Here is a 23,626-nt window from a genome sequence, read left to right as displayed (position 1 = left end):
GAGGCCGGTAGCCGCCCCGCCTCGCCGGGCGCCGCGGGCGGGTCTCAGCAGCGCCCACTGAGCCAGCCGGGCCGCAGGTGCCGCCCCTGACACACGGTGTCCCGCCCAAGCTGATCCGCGTTTGCGGTCGGTCGGTGCGTGCGTGCGCCTCGTCGGTCCGCGTGTGTGTGGCCGAGCGCCCCCTTTCTCTGCGGCCATGACTCCGCCGCCACCCCAGCCACCACCCCCAGGCCCAAACCCCGCAGCAGACTCTGCCACCGACTCCTGCCCAGAGCCTGGACCCCTGGTCGTACTGTTCGGTGCCACGGCCGGTGCACTAGGGCCAGATCTGGGCTCCGACGAGACCGACTTAATCCTGCTAGTGTGGCAAGTGGTGGAGCCGCGGAGCCGCCAGGTAGGGTGGGAAGGGGGTAGTGGGTCCCCAGGGAGCTTCGTGATCTGAGGGACGCAGTGGCTGATAGGTTTCCCCGGCACTCGCAGGTGGGGACGCTGCACAAGTCACTGATTCGCGCGGAGGCGGCCGCACTGAGCCCGCAGTGCCGCGAGGCCAGTGGCTTGAGCGCGGACAGCCTGGCGCGGGCCGAGCCGCTGGACAAGGTGCTTCAGCAGGTGAGCGCCCGGGCCGGGGTGAGTGGAGACATTGACGGACCTCAGGGACATTTCTCGGCGGGAGGCGGCTGGAGGCGAGGCCTGGCGCGCCACGACTAACTGGCCTGGGCGGTAGGACGGGTTCCTGTTTGAAATTTTCATCATCTCCCGCGTGTGCGTGTGTTCGCGTGTGTCGGCCATTCCTGGGAGCGCCTTCTCAATCTTTCTAGATACACCCTATTGAGGGGCCGGGATGGAGGCCGCGAGACCCTTCCCACAGTCCCCTGGCTGGCGGTGGAGCAAGGTTGAGACTGAGACGCCTCTGGGAACCTGCGTAGATAGGTCTCCCAGAACAGTAGCCGGAAGCCGAAAGGGCCGAAGGACCTCGGCTTGGTCATAGGTCACAGTCCCTGCCGCCTGCGTCCTGGGCCCACCCACCCGCCTGGGAAATGCTGGAGCGGGGGCGTAGGGCGGTGTATCTACCCCAGAGGCAGACGCCGCCAGGTGTAAGCTGCTCGTCTAGGCCTGTCCCAGCTGGCTGGCCAGGCGTGGGCGCTGTCCGGACCCCGCCTGGAGGCTACCTGCCTCCTGAGTGCAAAGGCCTAGGGTTGCCTCCCCGCCTTGGCTGACGTGGGAGGCTGTTCCCATCGCTGTTTTCTTTTTCTTAACTATGGCGCTCAACCTTTCTCTGATTCTTGAGTACAATGAGTATAAGTGCTTTACACGCACAAATTATTTCATCTTTCAACAACTCTGGTGGTTTCTGGTGAGGAAAGGGAGGCACAAAGATGTTTGAACCTAGTCTGTTCCAGAAGGACTTCCAGGCTAACCCCCACTTAGGGAGTGTGCTGAAGGAGAGCTGGTTTGCCTTGCTCTGCCAGTCTCAGAGTAAAGTTGGCATGGAAGAGGTTCTTGAGGCCTTGCTTAGTGCGTATACTACCTGTTCTCCAGCTGGGGTGGAGGCTGGGGGAGGGGCTGGGCAGCTTCAGGAGTGCCACCCGCTCTATGAGCAAACAGCTCAGTGCCAGCTGGTCGATAGGGTGTGGGTCAAAGCTCATGCTGCCCCTGGTGTCCAGGTGTACAGCTCTGTCCTTGGAATATCTCTGCACCTCGGTTGGTCAGACCTGGAGGCGGGGCTGCCATTGACCATGAGCCCAACGGGCCTCAGGCAGGACTGAGCCTCTCCCACCTGAGGGTGGTGCCTGGTCAGGGACAGGTTTAACCTGCTTTGCCCCGCCCCTTCCCACCTGCTTGTCCCACTCCACCAGGTGTTTGCTCTGGCCCCACTCCAGAATGCTGGAGTGTGTGCAGTGGGGGCTTAGGTGATATGTAGCTGCCCTCATTTGGCCTGGAGAAGGTGATATGGTGGGTTGGGGGAGAAGGCAAGAAGGCGAACACAGAGCCAGGCCCAACAGGCATGGACACCTACTCCCCAAGCAGGGTAGGGCTGAACATCTGGCCGAACCAGCTTTGCAGCCAGTGCCCTCTTTCTTCCTGCCTGCCCAGCTGTGAGTCTGTGTCTGTCTCTCTCCCCAGTTTTCACAGCTGGTGAGCGGGGATGTGGCTCTGCTGGGTGGGGGCCCCCACATGCTCTGCACTGATGGGCAGCAGCTGCTGCGACAGGTCCTGCACCCTGAGGCCTCCAGGAAGGTATGCCACTGAGGGCACAACAGGGGACAGGGTTCCTAGAACACCTATTGTCGTGGGGGTGGGCAGGGCAGTTCAGTTTCATCCATTTATCCCCACTCACATGTGCCCCCAGAACCTGGTGCTCCCCGACACCTTCTTCTCCTTCTACGACCTCCGCAGAGAGTTCCATGTACAGCACCCACGCGCCCGCCTTGCCAGGGACCTCACCGTGGCCACCATGGCACAGGGTACCTGCAACCCAGCGGGGTTAGAGTGTAGGGGTGGCAGTCGGCTATATGTGTCTGAGTATGTGCATGCTGGTAGGTTATATGAACACATACAATTGGCATTTTCTGAGTCCTTAAGTGCACATCTCTGTCTGTGTTACGGCACATTTGGAATATATGGGCATATGTATATGTCTGGGTGGGGGATCTGTAAGGGCATACATGAGCAGAGCCAAAATGAGTGTGCTTTCTGGCATTCCTCATGTGTCTATGTAGCGGACATGGGCCTAGGTGGGACCAGTCATAGTACTCATGCTGGTATTTCCTCATTTTTCTGCTCACAGAGTTGGGGCTGGAGACAGATGCCACAGAGGATGACTTTGGGGTCTGGGAAGTGAAGACAATGGTAGCTGTCATCCTCCACCTGCTTGAAGGGCCCAGTGGTAAGATACCCCTCACCACCTGTTACCTGTTCTCTCTCAGGGTTGAGTGAATGCCTCCCTATTAATTCCTCAAAGTCCCTTTCCCCACTTCTTCCCTTCTCTGAGAGACCATAAGGTGGAAGCCCCTTTGTCACCTCTTCATCCTTTTCAACTGTCCTCTTTTTATACAGTTTGGTGGGGAGACCCCTCCACCAGACCCTGCTGACCTCCATGCCATCTCCTCTTAGGTCAATTGTTTTCAAAGCCTGAGGTGGTAAAGCAGAAATATGAGACGGGACCTTGGTGAGTGCAGGCCAGGGATGGGGGGTGACAGCAACTGGACAGCTCTGACCCTGAGCCCTCCCCCTGCAGCAGCAAGGCCGATGTGGTAGACAGTGAGACCGTGGTTCGGGCCCGTGGGCTGCCCTGGCAGTCATCAGACCAAGATGTGGCTCGCTTTTTCAAAGGGCTCAACATTGCCAGGTGAGTACAGCAGGATGGGTGGGCCCAGGAGGGCAGGCCTACCCAGGAGGCACTAACATAGCACTGGCTCCACAGGGGTGGTGTAGCACTCTGCCTCAATGCCCAGGGCCGCAGAAATGGCGAGGCCCTCATCCGCTTTGTGGACAGCGAGCAGCGGGACCTAGCGTTGCAGAGACACAAGCACCACATGGGTGTCCGCTATATCGAGGTGGGGCTTTGGGCTGGGAGTGGAGCAGAGCAGAACCGAGGTCAGCCAGGCCTGAGACCCATGGACTGTCCCCACTGTACCCACAGGTATATAAAGCAACAGGAGAGGAGTTTGTAAAGATTGCAGGGGGTGAGTTGTGCCCCCAGCAGCGCCCAGCTCCCCGGTTCTTGACCCACGTCCCCCTTCCCCACCTCCCCTTGCCTTTCTGCTCCTGTGTGCAGGGTGTGGATGGGTAGTTGGAAGGGCACGAATGAAGTCAGTAGGTGACTCCCATGCCTCCCCCCACCAAGGCACATCACTAGAGGTAGCTCGTTTCCTGTCACGGGAAGACCAAGTGATCCTGCGGCTTCGGGGACTGCCCTTCTCGGCTGGGCCAGCAGACGTGCTGGACTTCCTAGGGCCAGAGTGTCCAGTGACTGGGGGTGCTGATGGGCTGCTCTTTGTGCGCCACCCTGATGGCCGGCCCACTGGTGATGCCTTTGCACTCTTTGCCTGTGATGAGCTGGCACAGGCTGCACTGCGCAGGCACAAGGGCATGCTGGGTAAGCGATACATCGAACTCTTCCGGAGCACTGCAGCCGAGGTGCAGCAGGTGAGCACCCAGGGCTCCCCCAACACCATGTGCTTCTCCAGGGTGCCTCTTCCATCCTGTGTCCTTGCCCTACTAGGAATGACCAGCCTGTTGCTGCCTTCCTTACTAGGTCCTGAACCGCTATGCATCCAGCCCACTCCTTCCCACACTGACTGCTCCACTGCTGCCCATCCCCTTCCCACTGACAGCTGGGACTGGGAGAGACTGTGTACGTCTTCGAGGCCTGCCCTACACAGCCACCATCGAAGACATCCTGAGCTTTCTGGGGGAGGCAGCAGCTGACATCCGGCCCCATGGTGTGCACATGGTGCTCAACCAGCAGGTAAAGCTGCTGCCAGTAGGAGGACACACAAGGAGGAGAGTGTGGTTGGGAGTAAGGAACTCTTGCTAACAGGATAGACTGCTCACAAGATGGTGTGCACAGGGTCGGCCATCCGGCGATGCCTTCATCCAGATGACATCAGCAGAGCGGGCCTTAGCTGCTGCTCAGCGTTGCCATAAAAAAGTGATGAAGGAACGCTATGTGGAGGTGGTCCCCTGCTCCACAGAGGAGATGAGCCGTGTGCTGATGGGGGGTACTTTGGGCCGCAGTGGCATGTCGCCTCCACCCTGCAAGTTGCCATGTGAGTGTCCCAGGGCTGGGGAAGGAGGAGGCATGTGGAGGCCAGGCTGTTATAATCCCTTGCTTTCTACAGTGGGGACTTCTTTCTGGCTACCCCACCCAGGGCAGTGGCTGATTCCCTGCAGATGTGCTCTCTACTTCTGCCTCTAGGCCTCTCACCACCAGCCTACGCCACCTTCCAGGCCACCCCAACACTCATTCCCACCGAGACGGCAGCTCTCTATCCCTCTTCAGCACTGCTTCCGGCTGCCAGGGTGCCTGCTGCCCCCACCCCCGTTGCCTACTACCCAGGGCCAGCCACTCAACTCTACATGAACTACACAGCTTACTACCCCAGGTAAGCCTGCTGCTGAGACCACAGACTTGCCCCATCCTGGTTTGGAGGAGGGCAGGGTCTGTGAAACAAGAAGTGACAGGTGTGGACTGGCTGATACTGTCTACAAATTAGAATGGAGATGACACAGAGGTCAGGATTTTAGGGAGAAGGAACTGAACTAAACATAAGGCAGAGACAAGGGAGAAGGGAGGCAGTTCTTGGTCTAGGCCTTACATGGGACTGTACTACTAAAACCCTGCCTTTCCTACCCCAGCCCTCCAGTCTCCCCCACCACAGTGGGCTACCTCACCACACCCCCTGCTGCCCTGGCCTCTGCTCCTACCTCAGTATTGTCCCAGCAGGGAGCCCTGGTCCGTATGCAGGGTGTCCCGTACACAGCTGGTATGAAGGACCTGCTCAACATCTTCCAGGCCTACCAGGTGAGATGTGACTGGAAAGTCTGGGGACCTGGCTGAGCCTAGAGCTTCCTGCCCTAAACCTCCATCCCTTTTGCAGCTAGCCCCTGATGACTACACCAGCCTGATGTCTCTTAGTGACCCGTCTCGCACTATGCTACAGGCCCCCAAAGAGTGGGTGTGTTTGTAGGTCAGGGAGTCAGAAGGTAAGAGCTGGCTGATGTCCTTAGCTAACATGTCTCTCCTGCGTCCAGAGAACCAGTGCCCTCAACCTGGTGGTTTCTTTCTGAAGGCACTCAGAGTAGCTCAAGCCCCAGTTCCACCCCCTACTTATTGCTCTGCTGTTCACCCCAAAGATGATGGCTGGACCCTGCATGCAGGGCTGGGGGTGGAATGGTGCTACCCTGCTCCCAGTGGCCCGACATGGGCCTCTTGAAGCACCCTAAGGGCCTTTAGTTTGTTCTGGCTATGGCCCACACCCACAGATGCTGTGGGGCTGACATCGACAGTAGGCTTGCCTTTTTTTTTTTTTTTAATGTAAGCTCTGGTGCCTTCAATGTATGACTCCTGGGAACTTTTGAATGAAGCTCCCAATGGTGGAGGAGCAAAGAAACAGAGAGCGCTGGCCCCAGCCCCCAGGATACTTGGAACTCAGTGACCACACTGTGCCAGGGGTGGTCCCACCTAAGGGTGCTAGCCCCTCCAACTTGGCACAAGGAATATCAGATGGCAAAAACCACACAGGCTGTTTTGATGGACTGTACTGCAGTACCTCCAGAGGACACTAGGGGGCAAGATGCCCTCACATAAAAACCTCAGGCTTGAATTTTTAAAGGGGACTTTCTGCCTCCTTTTCCTGCACACCTTGGGCAGGCCAGTTGTCCTGAACTCAGCAGATGCCGTGGAATGTCCTCTGCACCCATTTGACGGTGCAGAACTGAAACTTCATAAGGAATCTGGAACTCGACCCTCTCCGTAAAATAAACAAAGGTTCCTATCCACATGGACTTTTAAAAGCCAAAGTGCCTTTAGCTTTGGGCCCCAGAGTGAGGGGGCTCTATACCAGGCCCAGGCGGAGGAAAACTCAGGCAGATTTCAAGGAGACTGTTGACCTGTCATCATTTATTATTTCAGCACTGTAACTAAGGAGCCTGAATTGCTGGCTCTTCCCTTTGTATTTGTGTAAGGAGTGGTGTACTCCTATAAAAGGTTTTAAAATACAAAATGTACAAGAAAACACAAACCCAAGTGCTGTAAACATAACTGAGAACCGGTTCCTTAACTGAACAATCATCCATTTTATAAAATACAAGGTTTCAACTTGAGCTCATGTGAATCTTAAAGTTGACCATCTGTTCAAAGTACCAAAAACAGCTTCATAGCCAGACCCAGCAGAGCTCTGATGATAGTGACTAGCCCTGGGCAGCAGCAGGCTGCACCCCAAGAAGCAGCCTCACAGGTGATTCTGGAGACAGCTGTTTCTTTTAAAGCTTGTTTTCAGCCATGTTTCTCTGCATCTCCAGTAAGCAGAAGGCTGCTCATCCCATTCCTCAACCCAAGACCTTGCACAGGCTGGAAGGGGGAAGGGGTGGGTGCTAGCACATGCCCAGCTGTTCACTGCTGCTACTAGAACTCAACTTGCATAGTTCAATGGATGTGTGCTTTAACACCACTATGTTGCACAAAAATTTACCGGTCTTTATCTACAAGGCCGAAAAATATTGACTCTTACATCAAAGCTTTTACAAAGCTAATACAAAACTGCTTACATAGTATATACAAAGCTCTATTTTAAAATTTAACTTTTATTTTAAATAGGAAAGCATTTCTAGTGCTACAGGCATCAAGGTATTTAAAAGGCATCAAAATTTGGTGCATAGCAACTCTGAATCATAGAGGCTTTTTTTATTCTTGAGGATAGCAGAGCAACCCCAATGGATCCTGCAAAGGCAACACTTGCAAGAAACCCATGAGGCAGTTACACCAGGGGCAAGAGAGTGGAGGCAAGTCTGGCCAGCTCTCTGGAACTTCATCTCTTGGGCCAGTCCCCAACAACCTCCAAAGGAAGCTGTGGGCTTCCACCCATAGCCCTGAAAAATCTCACTATCTACCCTGTGACATGAAACTCACTTTTCAAAGAAAATATGAAAACACCCAGCTCCAAGAGGGACCAGAGTGATTTGCTGAAGGATAGGTATTTTTCTTAACTAGTTTTAAGGGAGAAATCATGGTTTGAAGGGAAAAAAAATGACCACACTTCCTCATCCTGATTCAACAGCTCCTTCTCCTGGCTGACTACAGGTGGTGGGCAATGGGCCAGCTCCCTCAGCCCAGGACTCAGTTGGCTTGAGTAGAGAATCCTGGCATCTAGGACCCACAATGCCCTGAAGAACAGCATCAAACCTTTGACCAGTCAGCACACTGTCTCATATGTAGGCACTCAAAAATTTTGCTTTCTGAATACCTGCAAGTACATCATTTCATATGAAAACATGCTGTAAACTTCAGAGCTCTGAAATAGGCCCAAGCTTGGACCAGACAGCTTATCTTACTAACGGGAAGGGTGAGGGTGGGGCTTTGAAAATAGCACCCAAGTTGGGTACCTCCTTTGGTAGACAGCAGGCTGGAGTCACTTGCTGGCTGTTGACTTGAGCACCAGCCTCACCTGCAGCAGCACCAGGGCATCTTTGGTCTGGAGGGTCAGTTCTATGATGCTACCTTATTTTTGGATTTGCCTCAAAGCCTTTTTGGGAAAAGGCTGGTTTTTAGGCTATGCAGTTGGAACAAGGTAGGCCAGGATCATTTTAGGCTGCTAAACAGAATGAGGGATAAGCCTTCCATGCCAGTTTGAATCTTAAAAGCTTCCCATCTGGAATCCTGCATTTTTTCTGCTCCTGTTCTGAACCATAGCTCATTTGTGCTTAGCTCCTGACATAGCCTGACTCTTAGAGATGAGTTAGAACCAATAAAGTTGCCTAAATCATCATGAGACAGGCTTCAAAGGTTATAGAGCAGCTAAACGCTAATGCTCCCACTTGGACATAAAAGGGAAGAGCACTTGTTTGTAGGCTGGCAAGAAACTGAAGCTACCAAGCTAAAACCTCACCTTTCAAAGTCACCTTTATTTTAAGTAGCTATTTTACCCAGGGCCCTGAGGGAAAAAGCAACATGGAGTCCTTATGGAGAGACTGCAGGAAGATTACCTAGAAAGTTATGAAAAGGCTATGCTTTGGAATGTTATTTTATATTCCAACAGTTCAGTGATTGGAATGGTCTCTTCTCATTTTATCTAACAGTTTTTATAAAGAGGTATGAGCTATATTTGGCTTTATTTCCTATGAATCTATGAAAGGCTTCAGGACACATGCTGAATTTCTGAGACATAGGTGGGGGCTTCAGAGAATATTTTTTCTTTTATGTTTGCCTCTGGAAGGTTTTATCAAAAAGTTCCTATTTAAAAAATACCATTAAAGCTAAAGGGTCCTTCAAATGACCATAAAGCAGTACAAATCACCAATCCTAGCTAAGCAACCAGGTCACCTGCAAAAGCAGCACCTCTGAAATGAAGAGCCTGCTGCATTCACATTCAAAGCACCCATCATATAAAAGTATCCTATTAGAAATAAAAAGCAAAGCTCATTTCCCCACAGCTCTAACAGCCTGTGCAGCTGTTCCTGTTCTTTTATAAAATCTACCCAAGGCCTGAGGTGGAGGAATGCTGACTTCCCCACAAACAGTGACCCCAACTTCTGGCGTCAGTCCTGAAGGCTGCAGAGTTGGAAACCCAAGGTCCAAGGAAAGAAACATGCTGAGAAGTACGTGGTGGTGGTGGTGGTGGATACAAGTAAGCAGCAAGCACTGTCAGAGCCCATCGGATCTTCCTAAATCCAGTGAATTGGGACCAGGGAGGGGCGTCTGCCTGCTCATCCCCGTTCCTTGGGAAACAGAAATCTGGGACATGTCTCTCCCAATTATCTCGTTCACTGAAAAACAAGAAAAGGCAGAGTGATTAGTAACCTCTGATTGACAGATCATATGAAGCTCAATGCCAAGCTCTACTTGAAAGACAAAGCTTTTTTTCCCTTACCATGGCTTTTTTTTTTTTTTTTTTAAAGAGACAGAGTCAGAGTGAGGAATAGACAGGGACAGACAGATAGGAATGGAGAGATGAGAAGCATCAATCATTAGATTTTCGTTGCACATTGCAACACCTTAGTTGTTCATTGATTGCTTTCTCATATGTGCCTTGACTGCGGGCCTTCAGCAGACCGAATAACCCCTTGCTTGAGCCAGCGACCTTGGGTCCAAGCTGGTGAATTTTTGCTCAAACCAGATGAGCCCACACTCAAGCTGGCGACCTCGAGGTCTCGAACCTGGGTCTTCCACATCCCAGTCCGACGCTCTATCCACTGCGCCACTGCCTGATCAGGCATGGCTTTCTTTTTTAAATTTAATTTTTATTTTTTTTTAAGTAAGAGAAGGGGAGATAGTGAGGCAGATTCCTGCATGTACCCTGACCAGATCCACCCAGCAAACTCCGGCTGGGCCTATCAACTGAGCTATACTCAGAGCGTGAGGCCAACGCCCAGACCAACTAGCTAGCCTCAGTGCCCGGGGCCAATCATCAAACCAACTTAGCCCCTGGCTATGAGAAAGGAAGAGAGAGAAGAGGGAGAGGAAGGGGAAGGGAAGCGGATGGTCGCTTCTCATGTATGCCCTGACTGGGGATCGAATCTGGGACATCCACATGCCAGGGCTGACACTCTTATTCTCTATCCACTAAGCCAACCAGCCAGGACCATAAAAACACATTTTTTCTTCACTTTACTCAGGTATGGAGATTTAAAAAACAAAAAAAACCCCTCATATAATATATAGTGAGACTATAAAGGGGACATGAAGAGATAAGCCCTTGGCGCCTTTGTTTTCCAAACCACATAATAAGTAATTTTCTGTGCAGATTCGTGTGGATCTATGGGCTAGTCTCATTCTAAGAGGGAGCACAGGGATGGCCTGTGATCTCTATGGCCTCTAATATTACTCATCATAATACATTACTAATAGGCATAGTGAGCTGTCTCTCAAATAAGTTGGGAACTCCTGAAGGGGAAGGGCACTATTACTAAGAAAACATCAACTTCTTTTTTTTTTTTAAATTTATTTATTCATTTTAGAGAGGAGAGAGAGAGAGAGAAAGTGGGAGGAGCAGGAAGCATCAACTCCCATATGTGCCTTGACCAAGCAAGCCTAGGGTTTTGAACCGGCAACCTCAGCATTCCAGGTCGACGCTTTATCCACTGTGCCACCACAGGTCAAGCCAAGAAAACATCAACTTCTGATGACTGCACAAATAGATCCTAATTTGATACAATTATTTGGAAGCTACTTGAAAATAGTACACTGAAAGTTCATTAGGTGCCAGGGTAGGAAGGGGACCAGAGAATGTTACTGAGACAGACTAACACATGACATATGATTTTGATTTTGACTATTTACACAGGTGTCATAGCAGTGGCAAAAAGCCAAATAGAGAAGGCAAGTACCCAGCTCACATTCAAGTCACCTTTTCCTATCACTTACCCCCCGCCCCCCCAAAGATGGTAATTTCAGAGATGTTCCAGGCAGCCATGCAACACACCGTTTTTGATTCTTATCTCACTGTTCAAGTTTTAAAATTACAAAGTGATTAAAAATAGTGCTTTATGGTCACCAAAAACCACATGATGTACTGTTACTGTTCTCCTGTGTTTTTATGAGGAAGTCAAATGTTTATATTTTCTTGAGAGTGAGGGTCTCTGTCAAGCAATATCCACCCACTTACCAAGTACACTTAGATTGTAAGGATGAACCCATTGAGGTAGCATAGGGTGGTATCACTGAGCAAAGGCCTGATTGAAGCTGTGTTATTTCTGCACCCCCTTACCAAAGTTCTGCTGTTCTTTCTCCCTTGGTATGCCTGACCTCACTCAGCTGAAGGCACCTGGAAGATTCTTGACAGTTTTTTTTTTTCCTTTTCTGACAATTTAGGATTTTAAAACTACAATAAAGCCAAGATTTTCTAAACACACAAAAAAGGGCACTCAAACTGACTATATGATCCCATGTTCAAGCTGGTGAGCATGAGCTTAAGCCAAATGATCCTGCACTCAAGCCAGCAACTTGGAGTTTCAAACCTGGGACCTTAGTGTCCCAGGTCAATGCTTGGTCCACTGTGCCACCACTAGTCAGGTACCAATTAAATCTTTAATATAATTTGGAGACTTGAAAAAACAACAAAAATTATGCTCAAATAATTGCAATAACTTAAGCTCAGTGTGGTATATAAATAAGTCCACTGCTTTCCTTCCCACCTCACTTTTCTCTGAGGCTGGGGGTTCTTGGCGTAGGTTACCACCTCTGGTTTCCTGAGATATCTCTAACTGGCCAAAATTTGAGTGTCAAGCAAGTAAAAATTATTACTGGTAAACAAATCTATGATGTAACTTATACTTCAAATCATTAGCAATCTTGAAATTTCTTAAAAATGCTAATGCGTGTGCCTGACCTATGGTGGCACAGTGGATAAAGCATCGACCTGGAATGCTGAGGACACTGGTTCAAATCCCTGGGCTTCCCTGGCCAAGGCACATATGAGAAGCAACTACTATGAGCTGATGCTTCCCACTCCTCTCTATCTTCCTGCCTTTCTCTCTCTCCTCTCTCTAAAATAAATAAAGTCTTAAAAAACACACACAACTGCTTACAATTTCATTCTCTACTTCCTTCTGAATATATATATATATATATATATGCATAAATTTATTATTTATTTTAACCAATTTAAGATAAGAACATGAAGAGCCTGACCAGGCGGTGGCGCAGTGGATCCAGCATCGGACTGGAATGCTGAGGACCCAGGTTCGAGACCCCAAGGTTGCCAGCTTGAGCGCTGGCTCATCTGGCTTTAGCAAAGCTCACCAGCTTGGACTCAAGGTCGCTGGCTCAAGCAAGGGGTTACTCAGTCCGCTGAAGGCCCGCGGTCAAGGCACATATGAGAAAGCAATCAATGAACAACTAAGGCAGCAGTTCTCAACCTGTGGGTCGCGACCCTAGCGGGGGTCGAATGACCAAAACACAGGGGTCGCCTGTCCGATGGCTTTAGGCAACCCCTGTGTTTTGGTCATTCGACCCCCGCTGGGGTCGCGACCCACAGGTTGAGAACCGCTGAACTAAGGTGTCGCAATGCGCAACAAAAAACTAATGGTTGATGCTTCTCATCTCTCCGTTTCTGTCTGTCTGTCCCTGTCTATCCCTCTCTCTGATTCTCTGTCTCTGTAAAAAGGAAAAAATAAAAGAAATAATAATAATAAAAAGAACATGAGTTGTTTATGCCCCTAGTATAGAATTTTATCATTTCCCCCTATACAGAATAAAGTGAATTAAAAGCCTTGAGCAAGAGTCAACAACCTTCAACACCTAGACTAACAGTTTATGTAGGTCACAGCATTTGGCCCACTTGTGGCAGCCACCATCCTCAACTCCCACTACCCCAACACCTGGATTGCTTGTGCCACCAAAACAGAATTAGGGCCATAAGCAGTATTTGCTGTAGGAAAAAACTTTTTTATCCAAGAAATGTTCAAATAAACAGTCTACGAGAAAGCTATTTCTACACACAAGAATGAAGTATTTGGGTAACAACAGGCCTCTTATTTAGAGCTATTTCCAATGCTTAAGAATTCAGAGCTGACAAGTGTGGTATGATATGAAGTCTCACCACCAGGTGGAGAGGAGCAGGGTAACCGAGGCGGATGCACACTGTCATATACACAAAAGCCCAAAGGGCCTTTATATACATAACTAGCAACTGAACATCTTGAGCATTTTTGTAAAGGATTTTTAAAAAAATTTTATTTATTCATTATTAGAGAGGAGAGAGAGAGGGAGAGAAAGAAGGGGGAGGAGCTAGAAGCATCAACTCCCATATGTGCCTTGACCAGGCAAGCCCAGGGTTTCGAACCGGCGACCTCAGCATTTCCAGGTCGATGCTTTATCCACTGCACCACCACAGGTCAGGCCTAAATGATTTTTATGTATAATTCAATTTATATGTTATTTCATCATGAAACTAAAATGAATTCAAAGTTTGGCAAATCCATCTTTTCTTCCCTTCCCTATATTTATATACTTTTATATAAGTATAAAAGTATAATTAATTCTCTGGGTGAATATTTTCATGGAGATGTTATTTTATAAAATAAAGGCTAAATGGCCTGACCAGGCGGTGGCGCAGTGGATAGAGCATTGGACTGGGATGCAGAGGACCCAGGTTCGAGACCTTGAGGTTGCCGGCTTGTGTGCGGGCTCATCTGGTTTGAGCAAAAAGCCCACCAGCTTGAACCCAAAGTCGCTGGCTCCAGCGAGGGGTTACTCGGTCTACTGAAGGCCCGCGGTCAAGGCACATATGAGAAAGCAATCAAATGAACAACTAAGGTGTTGCAACGCACAATGAAAAACTAATAATTGATGCTTCTTATCTCTCCGTTCCCATCTGTCTGTCCCTGTCTATCCCTCTCTCTGACTCTCTCTCTGTCTCTGTAAAAAATAAATAAAATTTAAAAAAATTAAAAAAAAATAAATAAATAAAGGCTAAATGTAGGTGTGATAACTTTTGAATTTCACTTGAAGAAATGAGAAATTTGAAAGTAAAGGAATAGAAGTAATTTTATTTTATTTATTTATTTATGTTTATTTTTACAGAGACAGAGAGTGAGTCAGAGAGAGGGATAAACAGGGACAGACAGGAACAGAGAGAGATGAGAAGCATCAATCATTAGTTTTTCATTGCACGTTGCAACACCTTAGTTGTTCATTGATTGCTTTCTCATACGTGCCTTGACCGCGGGCCTTCAGCAGACCGAGTAACCCCTTGCTGGAGCCAGTGATCTTGGGTTCAAGCTGGTGAGCTTTTGGTCAAACCAGATGAGCCCACGCTCAAGCTGGCGACCTCGGGGTCTCGAACCTGGGTTGTCTGCATCCCAGTCCGACGCTCTATCCACTGCGACACTGCCTGGTCAGGCGAAGTAATTTTAAATGGATGAGAATTCTAGTATTTTTGGTTTACTACTCTTATCTATAGCATAGTTTTGCTAAGATTTACTTTTAGGTTATTTGTTAAGTTATAAGAACACCATCTAACACATGAAATGCTTAATTCACCTACTTATGGAATTAGCTTAAGAGTCTGCATTTATCAAAATCCGATGAATTTGCCTTCACAAGCTAAAGGCAGAAAAACATTCCTGAAAATTCAGAAGGTAACTACTAAGTGTCCTAATTCACTCTTCTCCAGTAATTGAGTTTATACAGACATGTGGCCACTCAGCTCCAGACCACATGTTTCCCTGCTTTCTCTTTATAGCTAGGTATTCCCATGAAACTGTTTTCTCCAATGAACTGTAAGTGAAAGTCACGTGTGCATTTCCTTCATCACTTGTTTCATAGTCTTTTCCTCTCCTACCCACTCCTTGCTTTGTGCTAAAGCTCAAAGTGCTGACTCTGCTTTGACAAACCCCAGAAATGAAAGCAATTTCCATTAAGTATGAAAGAAACCTCCAATGTGGTTAAGTCGCTGTATTTTGGGAACTCCATTATAGTAACCTACTTTATATTATTTTTTTTACTTTTCTTTATAATTAAGTAGGAGGTGGGGAGGCAGAGAGACAGATTCCCACTAGTGTCTGGCAAGCCCTCTATGGGACAATGATCTGCCCATCTGGGGCTTTCTCCATTGCTCGGCAACCAAGCTATTTCTGTACCTGAGGTGAGGACATGAAGCCATCCTCTGTGCCCTGGGCCAACTTGCTCAAGCCATTCGAACCATGGCTGCAGGAGGAGAAAAGACAGAGAAGGGTGGAAGGGTGGAAGGGTGGAGGGGTGGAGGGGTGGAGGGGTGGAGGGGTGGAGAAGCAGATGGTCACTTCTACTGTGTTCCCTGACTGGGAATCGAACCTGGGTCTTCCACATGTTGGGCTGATGCTCTACCACTGAGCCAACAGGTCGGGGCCTATTATTTTTTTTTTTTAAAGAGTTCATTTATTGATTTTTACAGAGAGGAAAGAGAGAGAAAGGAAAGGGCAGGAGTGGGACGCATCAACTCATAGTAGTTGCTTCTTGTATGTGCCTTGACCAAGCAAACCTAGTCTTTGAAACAGCAATCCCAGCATTCCAGGTTGACGCTCTACCCACTGTGCCACAAGTCAGGCTAACTTATATTACTGATGAAAATAAAACTCACCACCAGAAAGGTAACATAGAAAGAATATTTACATATTTTAAGCAAGAACCAAGATAACCAGCTTGAATTTTATCATGCTAAGTTTTTAAGAAAGTTATTTTAAATTTTACCTGAACTTTAGTCAGCTTTCAACCACAGGACACGTTAAAAATATTATGTACAATTATCAGATGATATCCTTTACTTTAACATTAACTTTGATACTAGTAAAGGAAAATTATGACACTTTTTTCACCACAACTGACAAGGGCGTGATTAGTGCTGTTATTAAGGGTTCTTCCTTTTTAAGAAGCCTTATGTATGTGATGCTATCCTTAGTGTTATTACAGATCTTTCCTCTAGAAAAGGTTGTAACTCACAACATTCTACAAACATGAAATCTTCAGCTGAGTAAATAGTACACAGGTACTTCAAAGTATATTCAAGTATCAGCATGTACCCTTCTGTATCAGCAAAAACAAAACAAAACAAAACAAACAAAAAATATATATATATACACACACCTTTCTTTTTTTTCTTTTTTTTTTTTTTCTTTTTTCTGAAGCTGGAAACAGGGAGAGACAGTCAGACAGACTCCCGCATGCGCCCCACCGGGATCCAACCGGTACGCCCACCAGGGGCTACGCTCTGCCCACCAGGGGGGGATGCTCTGCCCATCCTGGGCGTCGCCATGTTGCGACCAGAGCCACTCTAGCGCCTGAGGCAGAGGCCACAGAGCCATGCCCAGCGCCCGGGCCATCTTTGCTCCAATGGAGCCTTGGCTGCGGGAGGGGAAGAGAGAGACAGAGAGGAAAGCGCGGCAGAGGGGTGGAGAAGCAAATGGGCGCTTCTCCTGTGTGCCCTGGCCGGGAATCGAACCCGGGTCCTCCGCACGCTAGGCCGACGCTCTACCGCTGAGCCAACTGGCCAGGGCTTACACACACCTTTCAATTTGGGTTAAGATATGGGATTCGGAATTTTAGGATTTAGTCTTTTTTTTACTTTATATATTTTCTCTGTATAATCTTGTCCATTTTTATATACTGTTGGCTCCCACATCTATTACATCTAGGGGCCAAACCTGAGCTCCAGAGCCATAAATCCTAAATCCACATGACTCACTTTACCACTTCTGTTATGAATCCCATATAGGCCTTTTAAGACCTTGACCCATCAATTTTCTTTACTCTTCCATCTCTTCAATCAATTTACCCACCTCCCCTCTTGGATCCTTCTAATCATTATTTAAACATGAATTAAGTTTCTCAAACAAAGCAAACAAAAACCAGACTTCACATCACCCTCCAGATCTACTTTTTTTCTTTCATTGCTTAACATTTTTTTTATTTTTAATTCTTTTTTTTAAAGCATTCTAATTAATTAATTAATTTATTTATTTAGTGACAGAGACAGTCAGAGAGGGGGACAGACAGAAAGGGAGAGAGATGAGAAGCATCAATTCGTTGTTGCGGCACCTTAGTTGTTTGTTGATTGCTTTCCCATATGTGCCTTGACTGAGGGCTATAGCAGACCGAGTGACTCCTTGCTCAAGCCAGAGACCTTGGGCTCAAGCTGGTGAGCCTTGCTCAAACCAGATGAGCCAGCCTGCCCTGTGGTGGTGCAGTGGATAAAGCGTCGACCTGGAAATGCTGAGGTCGCTGGTTCGAAACCCTGGGCTTGCCTGGTCAAGGCACATATGGGAGTTGATGCTTCCAGCTCCTCCCCCCTTCTCTCTCTCTCTGTCTCTCCTCTCTCTCCCTCTCTGTCTCTCTCCCTCTCTGTCCTCTCTAAAAATGAATAAAAAGCCCACAAAAAACAGTTGAGCCTGCACTCAAACTGGTGGCCTCGGGGGTCTTGAACCTGGGTCTTCTGCACCCCAGTCCGATGCTCTATCCACTGCGCCACCGCCTGGTCAGGCTTATTGCTTAACATCTTAAAGGAGTTATCTATAGCAGTGGTCCCCAGCCCCCGATCCATGGACCAGTACCGGTCCGTGGGCCATTTGGTACCGGACCGCAGAGAAAGAATAAATAACTTACATCATTTCCGTTTTATTTATGTTTAAGTCTGAACGATGTTTTATTTTTAAAAAATGACCCGATTCCCTCTGTTACATCTGTCTAAGACTCACTCTTGATGCTTGTCTCGGTCATGTGATATTTTATCAGTACCACCCTAAAGGCCGGTTTGTGAAAATATAAATTTTCTGACATTAAACTGGTCCGTGGCCCAAAAAAAGGTTGGGGACCACTGATCTATAGCGCCTGCTGTTTTTATGTTCTTACCTCTAGGTTCATTTCTTAGTCACTCATTAATCCCTTCACTCCAGATAAACACTTACCAAGATCACTGCTTCACAAACAGGAAGAGCAACACTGGAAAAAATAAGTTTTAATCTTGGTTCAGCTGTGATGTAACTAGGGCAATTAATCTTTTTTCAACTGATTTTCTGAACCATAATATGAGGAAATTAATTTAAATACTCCTGGTTATAACTCTTCTGAGGGTTTTATAGATATGCAGAAATTTAGTTGCCACTTTTATTTCTTTCATGATTAGAGACAAGAATGATTGAGCCTGACCTGTGGTGGAGCAGTGGATAAAGCGTCGACCTGGAAATGCTGAGGCCGCCAGTTCGAAACCCTGGGCTTGCCTGGTCAAGGCACATATGGGAGTTGATGCTTCCTGCTCCTCCCCTCCTTCTCTCTCTCTGTCTCTGTCTCTCTTCTCTCTCTCTCTCTCCTTTCTAAAAATGAATAAAAAAAAAAAAAAAAAAGAATGATTGAGACTATGCCCAGCTTCTAGGAGAAGCCACGGTTTTGGTGCTCTGTTTGGTTTCCTCAATATAAATATTTGGGGTAATAAATAGGATTTCTAAGCCCTCTTCCAAATCTAAATTAATTAAAATGAAATTCAAGTGGCATTTTGAGAATTAGGATTTGTACATTTATAATTTCTATTACATACTTTCTAAGTGGCTTTGAGAGTCTTTGAAGAAAGGAGCTGAGTGTGTATGTGGAGCGGTGGGGGGTTCTGAGGCCCAGCTCGCTTCCTCACCAGCACTGACTATTCTATTTCTACACATTCCTACCAAATGGAGCCCAAGATAAACTACCAGGAGTGCAAACACAGCCTAGAGGGCAGGCTCAAGGGGAGATGATCCAGGCTGCCTCTGACAAATGGATATAATTTCCTACTTTATTTTCATTCCATACTGCCTCACATCAAAACAGAATACCGGACCAGAAACGAGTAGGTTTATAGGCCTGAGCAGCAACCAGATTTACTCAGTACCCAAGTCATAGAATTCATATAGATGGGCTTCTCTCTGCTTTGGTTTAACAGATCCAATTAAACACTTGCCTTTTATTCAAACTGAAACTAAAATTATAAGCAGAAGTATGAGAGCCAAAGTATGGTTAGATTTAAAAAGCAGAGTCTTACAGTCAAAGTGCAGCTCCAAAGATAATGTGGGCCTACCATGAGGGTGCCCATGTATATACCCGTCCTCTGTAGCACATGCAAATCCGGGCACAGCATGCAAATACCAGACTTGGCACAAAAACAGTGACACATTTCAAACAACACTCACCCTCTAGATTCTCCAGAAAGGAACTGGACATGAGAGCTCACTGTGGTTAGGCCATTTCTCTGCTGAACCTGATGGCTGGTGTTCCAAGTCATACATAAACTGGTCTGTGTCAAAGAAGACAATATCACTACTGAATGGAACAAACCAGAGGATAACTTAACCTACTACATGCCCAGGCTGTTCTTTTCTAGAAGCAAGAGGAATTAAACTGTCCTTTATCGGTCCATCACTGCCTAAAATGGCTCCCCACATTTTACAAAATAATATGAATATTGGAGTCCAGAAAGTTTAGGGAATAATAACTGATTTATTTTCTAAAATTAAAAGTGCAATAATTTGAAAAGTTATAATGACAGTTTTTAACAATTTAAGGGAGTCAGTGTATTTTTTTAAAGGATAGGGACAAGACATCAGACCACTGGGCTCTTTTTTTTAAGAGTTTTTATTTATTCATTTTAGAAAGTTGAGAGAGAAAGAGAGAGAGAGAGAGAGAGAGAAGGGGGAGGAGCAGGAAGCATCAACTCCCGTATGTGCCTTGACCAGGCAAGCCCAGGGTTTCAAACGGGCGACCTCAGCATTCCAGGTCCACACTTTATCCACAGCGCCACCACAGGTCAGGCTAGAGTCAGTTTTAAATAAACTAGTTTTTATTAGGTTAGCTCTAAACTGTTCCCAAATACTTGTCTATGGCTATATCAAAACTATCTGGGCACTTAATAAAAAATCTAAATTCCTGCCCTGGCTGGTTGGCTCAGTGGTAGAGCGTCGGCCTGGTGTGCAGAAGTCCCGGGTTCAATTCCTGGCCAGGGCACACAGGAGAAGCGCCCATCTGCTTCTCCATCCCTCCCCCTTTCCTTCCTCTCTGTCTCTCTCTTCCCCTCCTGCAGCGAGGCTCCACTGGAGCAAAGATGGCCCGGGCGCTGGGGATGGCTCCTTGGCCTCTGCCCCAGGTGCTGGAGTGGCTCTGGTTGCAACAGAGCGACGCCCCGGAGGGGCAGAGCATCGCCCCCTGGTGGGCGTGCCGGGTGGATCCCCGTGGGGCGCATGCAGGAGTCTGTCTGACTGTCTCTCCCCGTTTCCAGCTTCAGAAAAATACCAAAAAAAAAAAAAAACCAACTAAATTCCTGGCCTCTACTTCCAACCACAGAATCAAAATGTCTAAGAGTAGGAGCCCAGAAAACTATATGCACAGGAAAAGTTGGAGGTCACAGAGGAATATTTTTTTTTTCCAGAGGAATATTTTTTAAACAAAAGTTCACATCCATTATTAGCAGGTTACCAAATAAATTCAGCAAGCTAAAATCAGTATTTTTTTTTTTTAAAAAGAACAAAATAGTAAATAGAAGTCTGCATTTTTTTATCAGTCTGTATTTTTTGGGGAAAAAAGGTTAAGAATTGGTTTGTAAGACTTTTATGTTAGTTGTATATGTTTTTGTTATGTACTGGGCCAAGCTATGAAACTTATTTCTTATGGAAAACTGTTATAAATGTTTGAAAATCATACTCAGGAAGAGTCACTATTGGTCAGTTCTGTGATAGCGGCTGACATAATCAGATGCCCAGTTAGAATCCAAAATATATACAATGGGGCAAAGCCTCCTCCTTTCGGCTGGTAAGGAATTATTTTTTGGGCTTTGCTGTACAACTGCAAACAAAAGGACCTAACCATGAGTTCTAAAAGAATGCTTTTTACATCTTGGAAGAGAACATGAAAACAGTAATACCCTTCGTTGTAGGCAGATAAAGAAGGGAAAATAAAAGAGAAGCCAATCTGTGCAAAACGCAGCCTCACTAAAGGGGTAAAACACAAAACCCAGAAATCTTTTGTGCTTAGGCAAAATTTCTCTGCCTTAGTAATTTTTATTATTGAATTTGAGATCACTCACCTAGTCTTCAGGAGTGATTTAAAGATTCCAATATGTATAAAGTATTTTAAAGACTGAAGATATACTGTCAAGTCTCCTTTCTGAGGGTACCCAATCTCCACAACTCCTCGAAAACAGACGTGAAGTGTTATAGGACATGTGATTCCAAGTAAAGCGGTACATAAATTTGAAGAAAAAAGCCCAGAAACAAAGCTAAGAGGCCAACAGGTGCTGGGGGCTTTTGTGAGTTGGCTGAAGCAGTAGTCATTTCAGATTGTGCTTGTGAAACTTGCAGTCCCCAAAACATCTTTCTAGTTCCTTAAAACACTACTGACAGCTCCAAAAAATACCTAATTTATTTTTTCCTGTCACAAAAACTTTGACCAAACATCTAAAGAATTAACACCAATCCTCCTTAAACTCTTTCAAATGATTAAAGAGAAGGGAACACTTTCTAAGTCATTCTAAGGCCAGCAATGCCCTGGTATCAAAGTCAAAAAAAGATACTTTAAGAAATCTACAGACTATCCCGTGAATATAGGTGTAAAAATCCTTAACAAAATACTAGCAAATTGAATTCGGCAGCATATTAAAAAGAAGTATATACATCATGACCAAGTAAGATTTATTCCCAGAATGCAAGGATGATTCAACATGAAAATCAATTACTAAGATGAAGGGGGAAAAAACACATGTTCATTTCAACTGATGCAGAAGAAGCACTTGAGAAATACAAGGCCCCTTAAAGAAAATCATCCAGTAAATTAGGAACAGAAGGGAATTGCCTCAAAATGATAAAGGCCATATAGGAAAAGCCCACAGATAACATTATACTCAATAGTGAAAGACTGAAAGCTTTTGCCCTAAGATCAAGAACATGACAAGGATGTCCACCTTTGCCACTGCTATTCAACATAGTACTGAAAGTTTTAGATGGAACAATTAGATAAAAGAATTAAAAGGATTCCAAATTAGAAAGGAAAAGGAAAAATAATCTCTATTCACAAATGACATGATTTTATATACAGAAACCTCTAAAGACTCCACATACAGCCTGACCTGTGGTGGCGCAGCGGATAAAGCATCGACCTGGAACGCTGAGGTCGCCGGTTCAAAACCCTGGGCTTGCCTGGTCAAGGCACATATGGGAGTTGATGCTTCCTGCTCCTCCCTCCTCCTCCTCTCTCTCTCTTTCTCTCTCTCTCTCCTCTCTAAAAATTAATTTTTAAAAAAAGAAAAATTAAAAAAAAGGATTTCACATACAAAAAAATGTTAGCATTGCCCTGGCCAGTTGGCTCAGTGGCAGAGCGTCAGCCTGGTGTGTGGATGTCCCAGGTTCGATTCCCAGTCAGGGCACACAGAAGAAGCGCCCATCTGCTTCTCTATCCCTCCCCCTCTTGCTTCTCTCTCTCTTCTCTTCCACTCCTGCAGCCAAGGTTTGATTAGAGCAAGTTGGCCCTGGGCGCTGAGGATGGCTCCATGGCCTCTGCCTCAGGCGATAAAATGGCTCTGGTTGCAACGGAGCAAGGGCACTAGATGGGCAGAGCATTGCTCCCTAGTGGGCTTGCTGGGTGGATCCCAGTTGGGGCACATGCAGGAGCCTGTCTCTGCCTCCCTTCCTCTCACTAAAATTAAAAAAAAAAACAAAAAAAAACAAAGTCAGCACTAATAAATTAAGCAAACAGGCCCTGGCTGGTTGGCTCAGCGGTAGAGCGTTGGCCTGGCGTGCGGGGGACCCAGGTTCAATTCCCGGCCAGGGCACATAGGAGAAGCGCCCATTTGCTTCTCCACCCCCCTCCTTCCTCTCTGTCTCTCTCTTCCCCTCCCGCAGCCAAGGCTCCATTGGGGCAAGGTTGGCCCGGGCGCTGAGGATGGCTCTGTGGCCTCTGCCCCAGGCGCTGGAGTGGCTCTGGTCGCGGCAGAGCGACGCCCCTGAGGGGCAGAGCATCGCCCCCTGGTGGGCGTGCCGGATAGATCCTGGTCAGGCGCATGTGGGAGTCTGTCTGACTGTCTCTCCCCGTTTCCAGCTTCAGAAAGATACCAAAAAAAATAAAAATAAAAATAAAATAAATTAAGCAAACAGTTACAAGATAAAATCAAAACCAACACACAAGCCCTGGCCGGTTGGCTCAGCGGTAGAGCGTCGGCCTAGCGTGCGGAGGACCCGGGTTCGATTCCCGGCCAGGGCACACAGGAGAAGCGCCCATTTGCTTCTCCACCCCTCCGCCGCACTTTCCTCTCTGTCTCTCTCTTCCCCTCCCGCAGCCGAGGCTCCATTGGAGCAAAGATGGCCTGGGCGCTGGGGATGGCTCCTTGGCCTCTGCCCCAGGCGCTAGAGTGGCTCTGGTCGCAATATGGCGACGCCCAGGATGGGCAGAGCATCGCCCCCTGGTGGGCAGAGCATCGCCCCT

The 23,626-nt window shown here is 47.3% G+C and overlaps 2 protein-coding genes across 8 annotated transcripts in view; one reads left to right on the top strand and one right to left on the bottom strand.

Moving 5' to 3' along the window:
- Positions 1-63: 63 nt before the first annotated feature.
- ESRP2 (epithelial splicing regulatory protein 2) lies at positions 64-6,828 on the top strand. Of its 3 annotated transcripts, XR_010727120.1 has the most exons (16): positions 64-394; positions 481-609; positions 2,125-2,238; positions 2,351-2,465; positions 2,789-2,887; positions 3,115-3,169; positions 3,239-3,349; positions 3,425-3,557; positions 3,644-3,686; positions 3,848-4,149; positions 4,259-4,471; positions 4,574-4,772; positions 4,897-5,108; positions 5,362-5,527; positions 5,604-5,709; positions 6,046-6,828. XR_010727120.1 is itself a non-coding variant. In XM_066243490.1 (15 exons), the coding sequence occupies exons 1-15, from the start codon at positions 197-199 to the stop codon at positions 5,691-5,693; spliced, it is 2,154 nt and encodes a 717-aa protein (XP_066099587.1). In that variant the 5' UTR covers positions 64-196; the 3' UTR covers positions 5,694-5,886. The 3 variants fall into 3 exon arrangements, 2 of the variants coding, with proteins under 2 accessions (XP_066099587.1, XP_066099588.1); XM_066243490.1 differs by lacking the exon at positions 6,046-6,828 and having other exon boundaries at positions 4,922-5,108; positions 5,604-5,886; XM_066243491.1 differs by lacking the exons at positions 64-394; positions 6,046-6,828 and having other exon boundaries at positions 607-720; positions 4,922-5,108; positions 5,604-5,886.
- Positions 6,829-7,288: 460 nt separating this feature from the next.
- Positions 7,289-23,626, bottom strand: part of NFATC3 (nuclear factor of activated T cells 3) — a 126,774-nt gene continuing 110,436 nt past the window's right edge. Inside the window, exons 10-12 of one of the 5 annotated variants that reach the window (XM_066243487.1) lie at positions 19,351-19,454; positions 18,100-18,133; positions 9,376-9,486 (exon numbers count right to left, since the gene is read on the bottom strand). In XM_066243487.1, the coding sequence (XP_066099584.1) occupies positions 19,354-19,454 (101 nt within the window). In that variant the 3' untranslated portion in view covers positions 9,376-9,486; positions 18,100-18,133; positions 19,351-19,353. Of the gene's footprint in view, positions 9,487-18,099; positions 18,134-19,346; positions 19,481-23,626 lie in introns of those variants that run through there. The other 4 variants (XM_066243486.1, XM_066243485.1, XM_066243488.1 and 1 more) reach the window with 4 other exon arrangements.

The sequence above is a fragment of the Saccopteryx bilineata genome, chromosome 9 (assembly GCF_036850765.1).
Source record: "Saccopteryx bilineata isolate mSacBil1 chromosome 9, mSacBil1_pri_phased_curated, whole genome shotgun sequence".
Classification (NCBI taxonomy): Eukaryota; Metazoa; Chordata; class Mammalia; order Chiroptera; family Emballonuridae; genus Saccopteryx; species Saccopteryx bilineata.
This window is presented reverse-complemented; position numbering and strand designations above follow the sequence as displayed.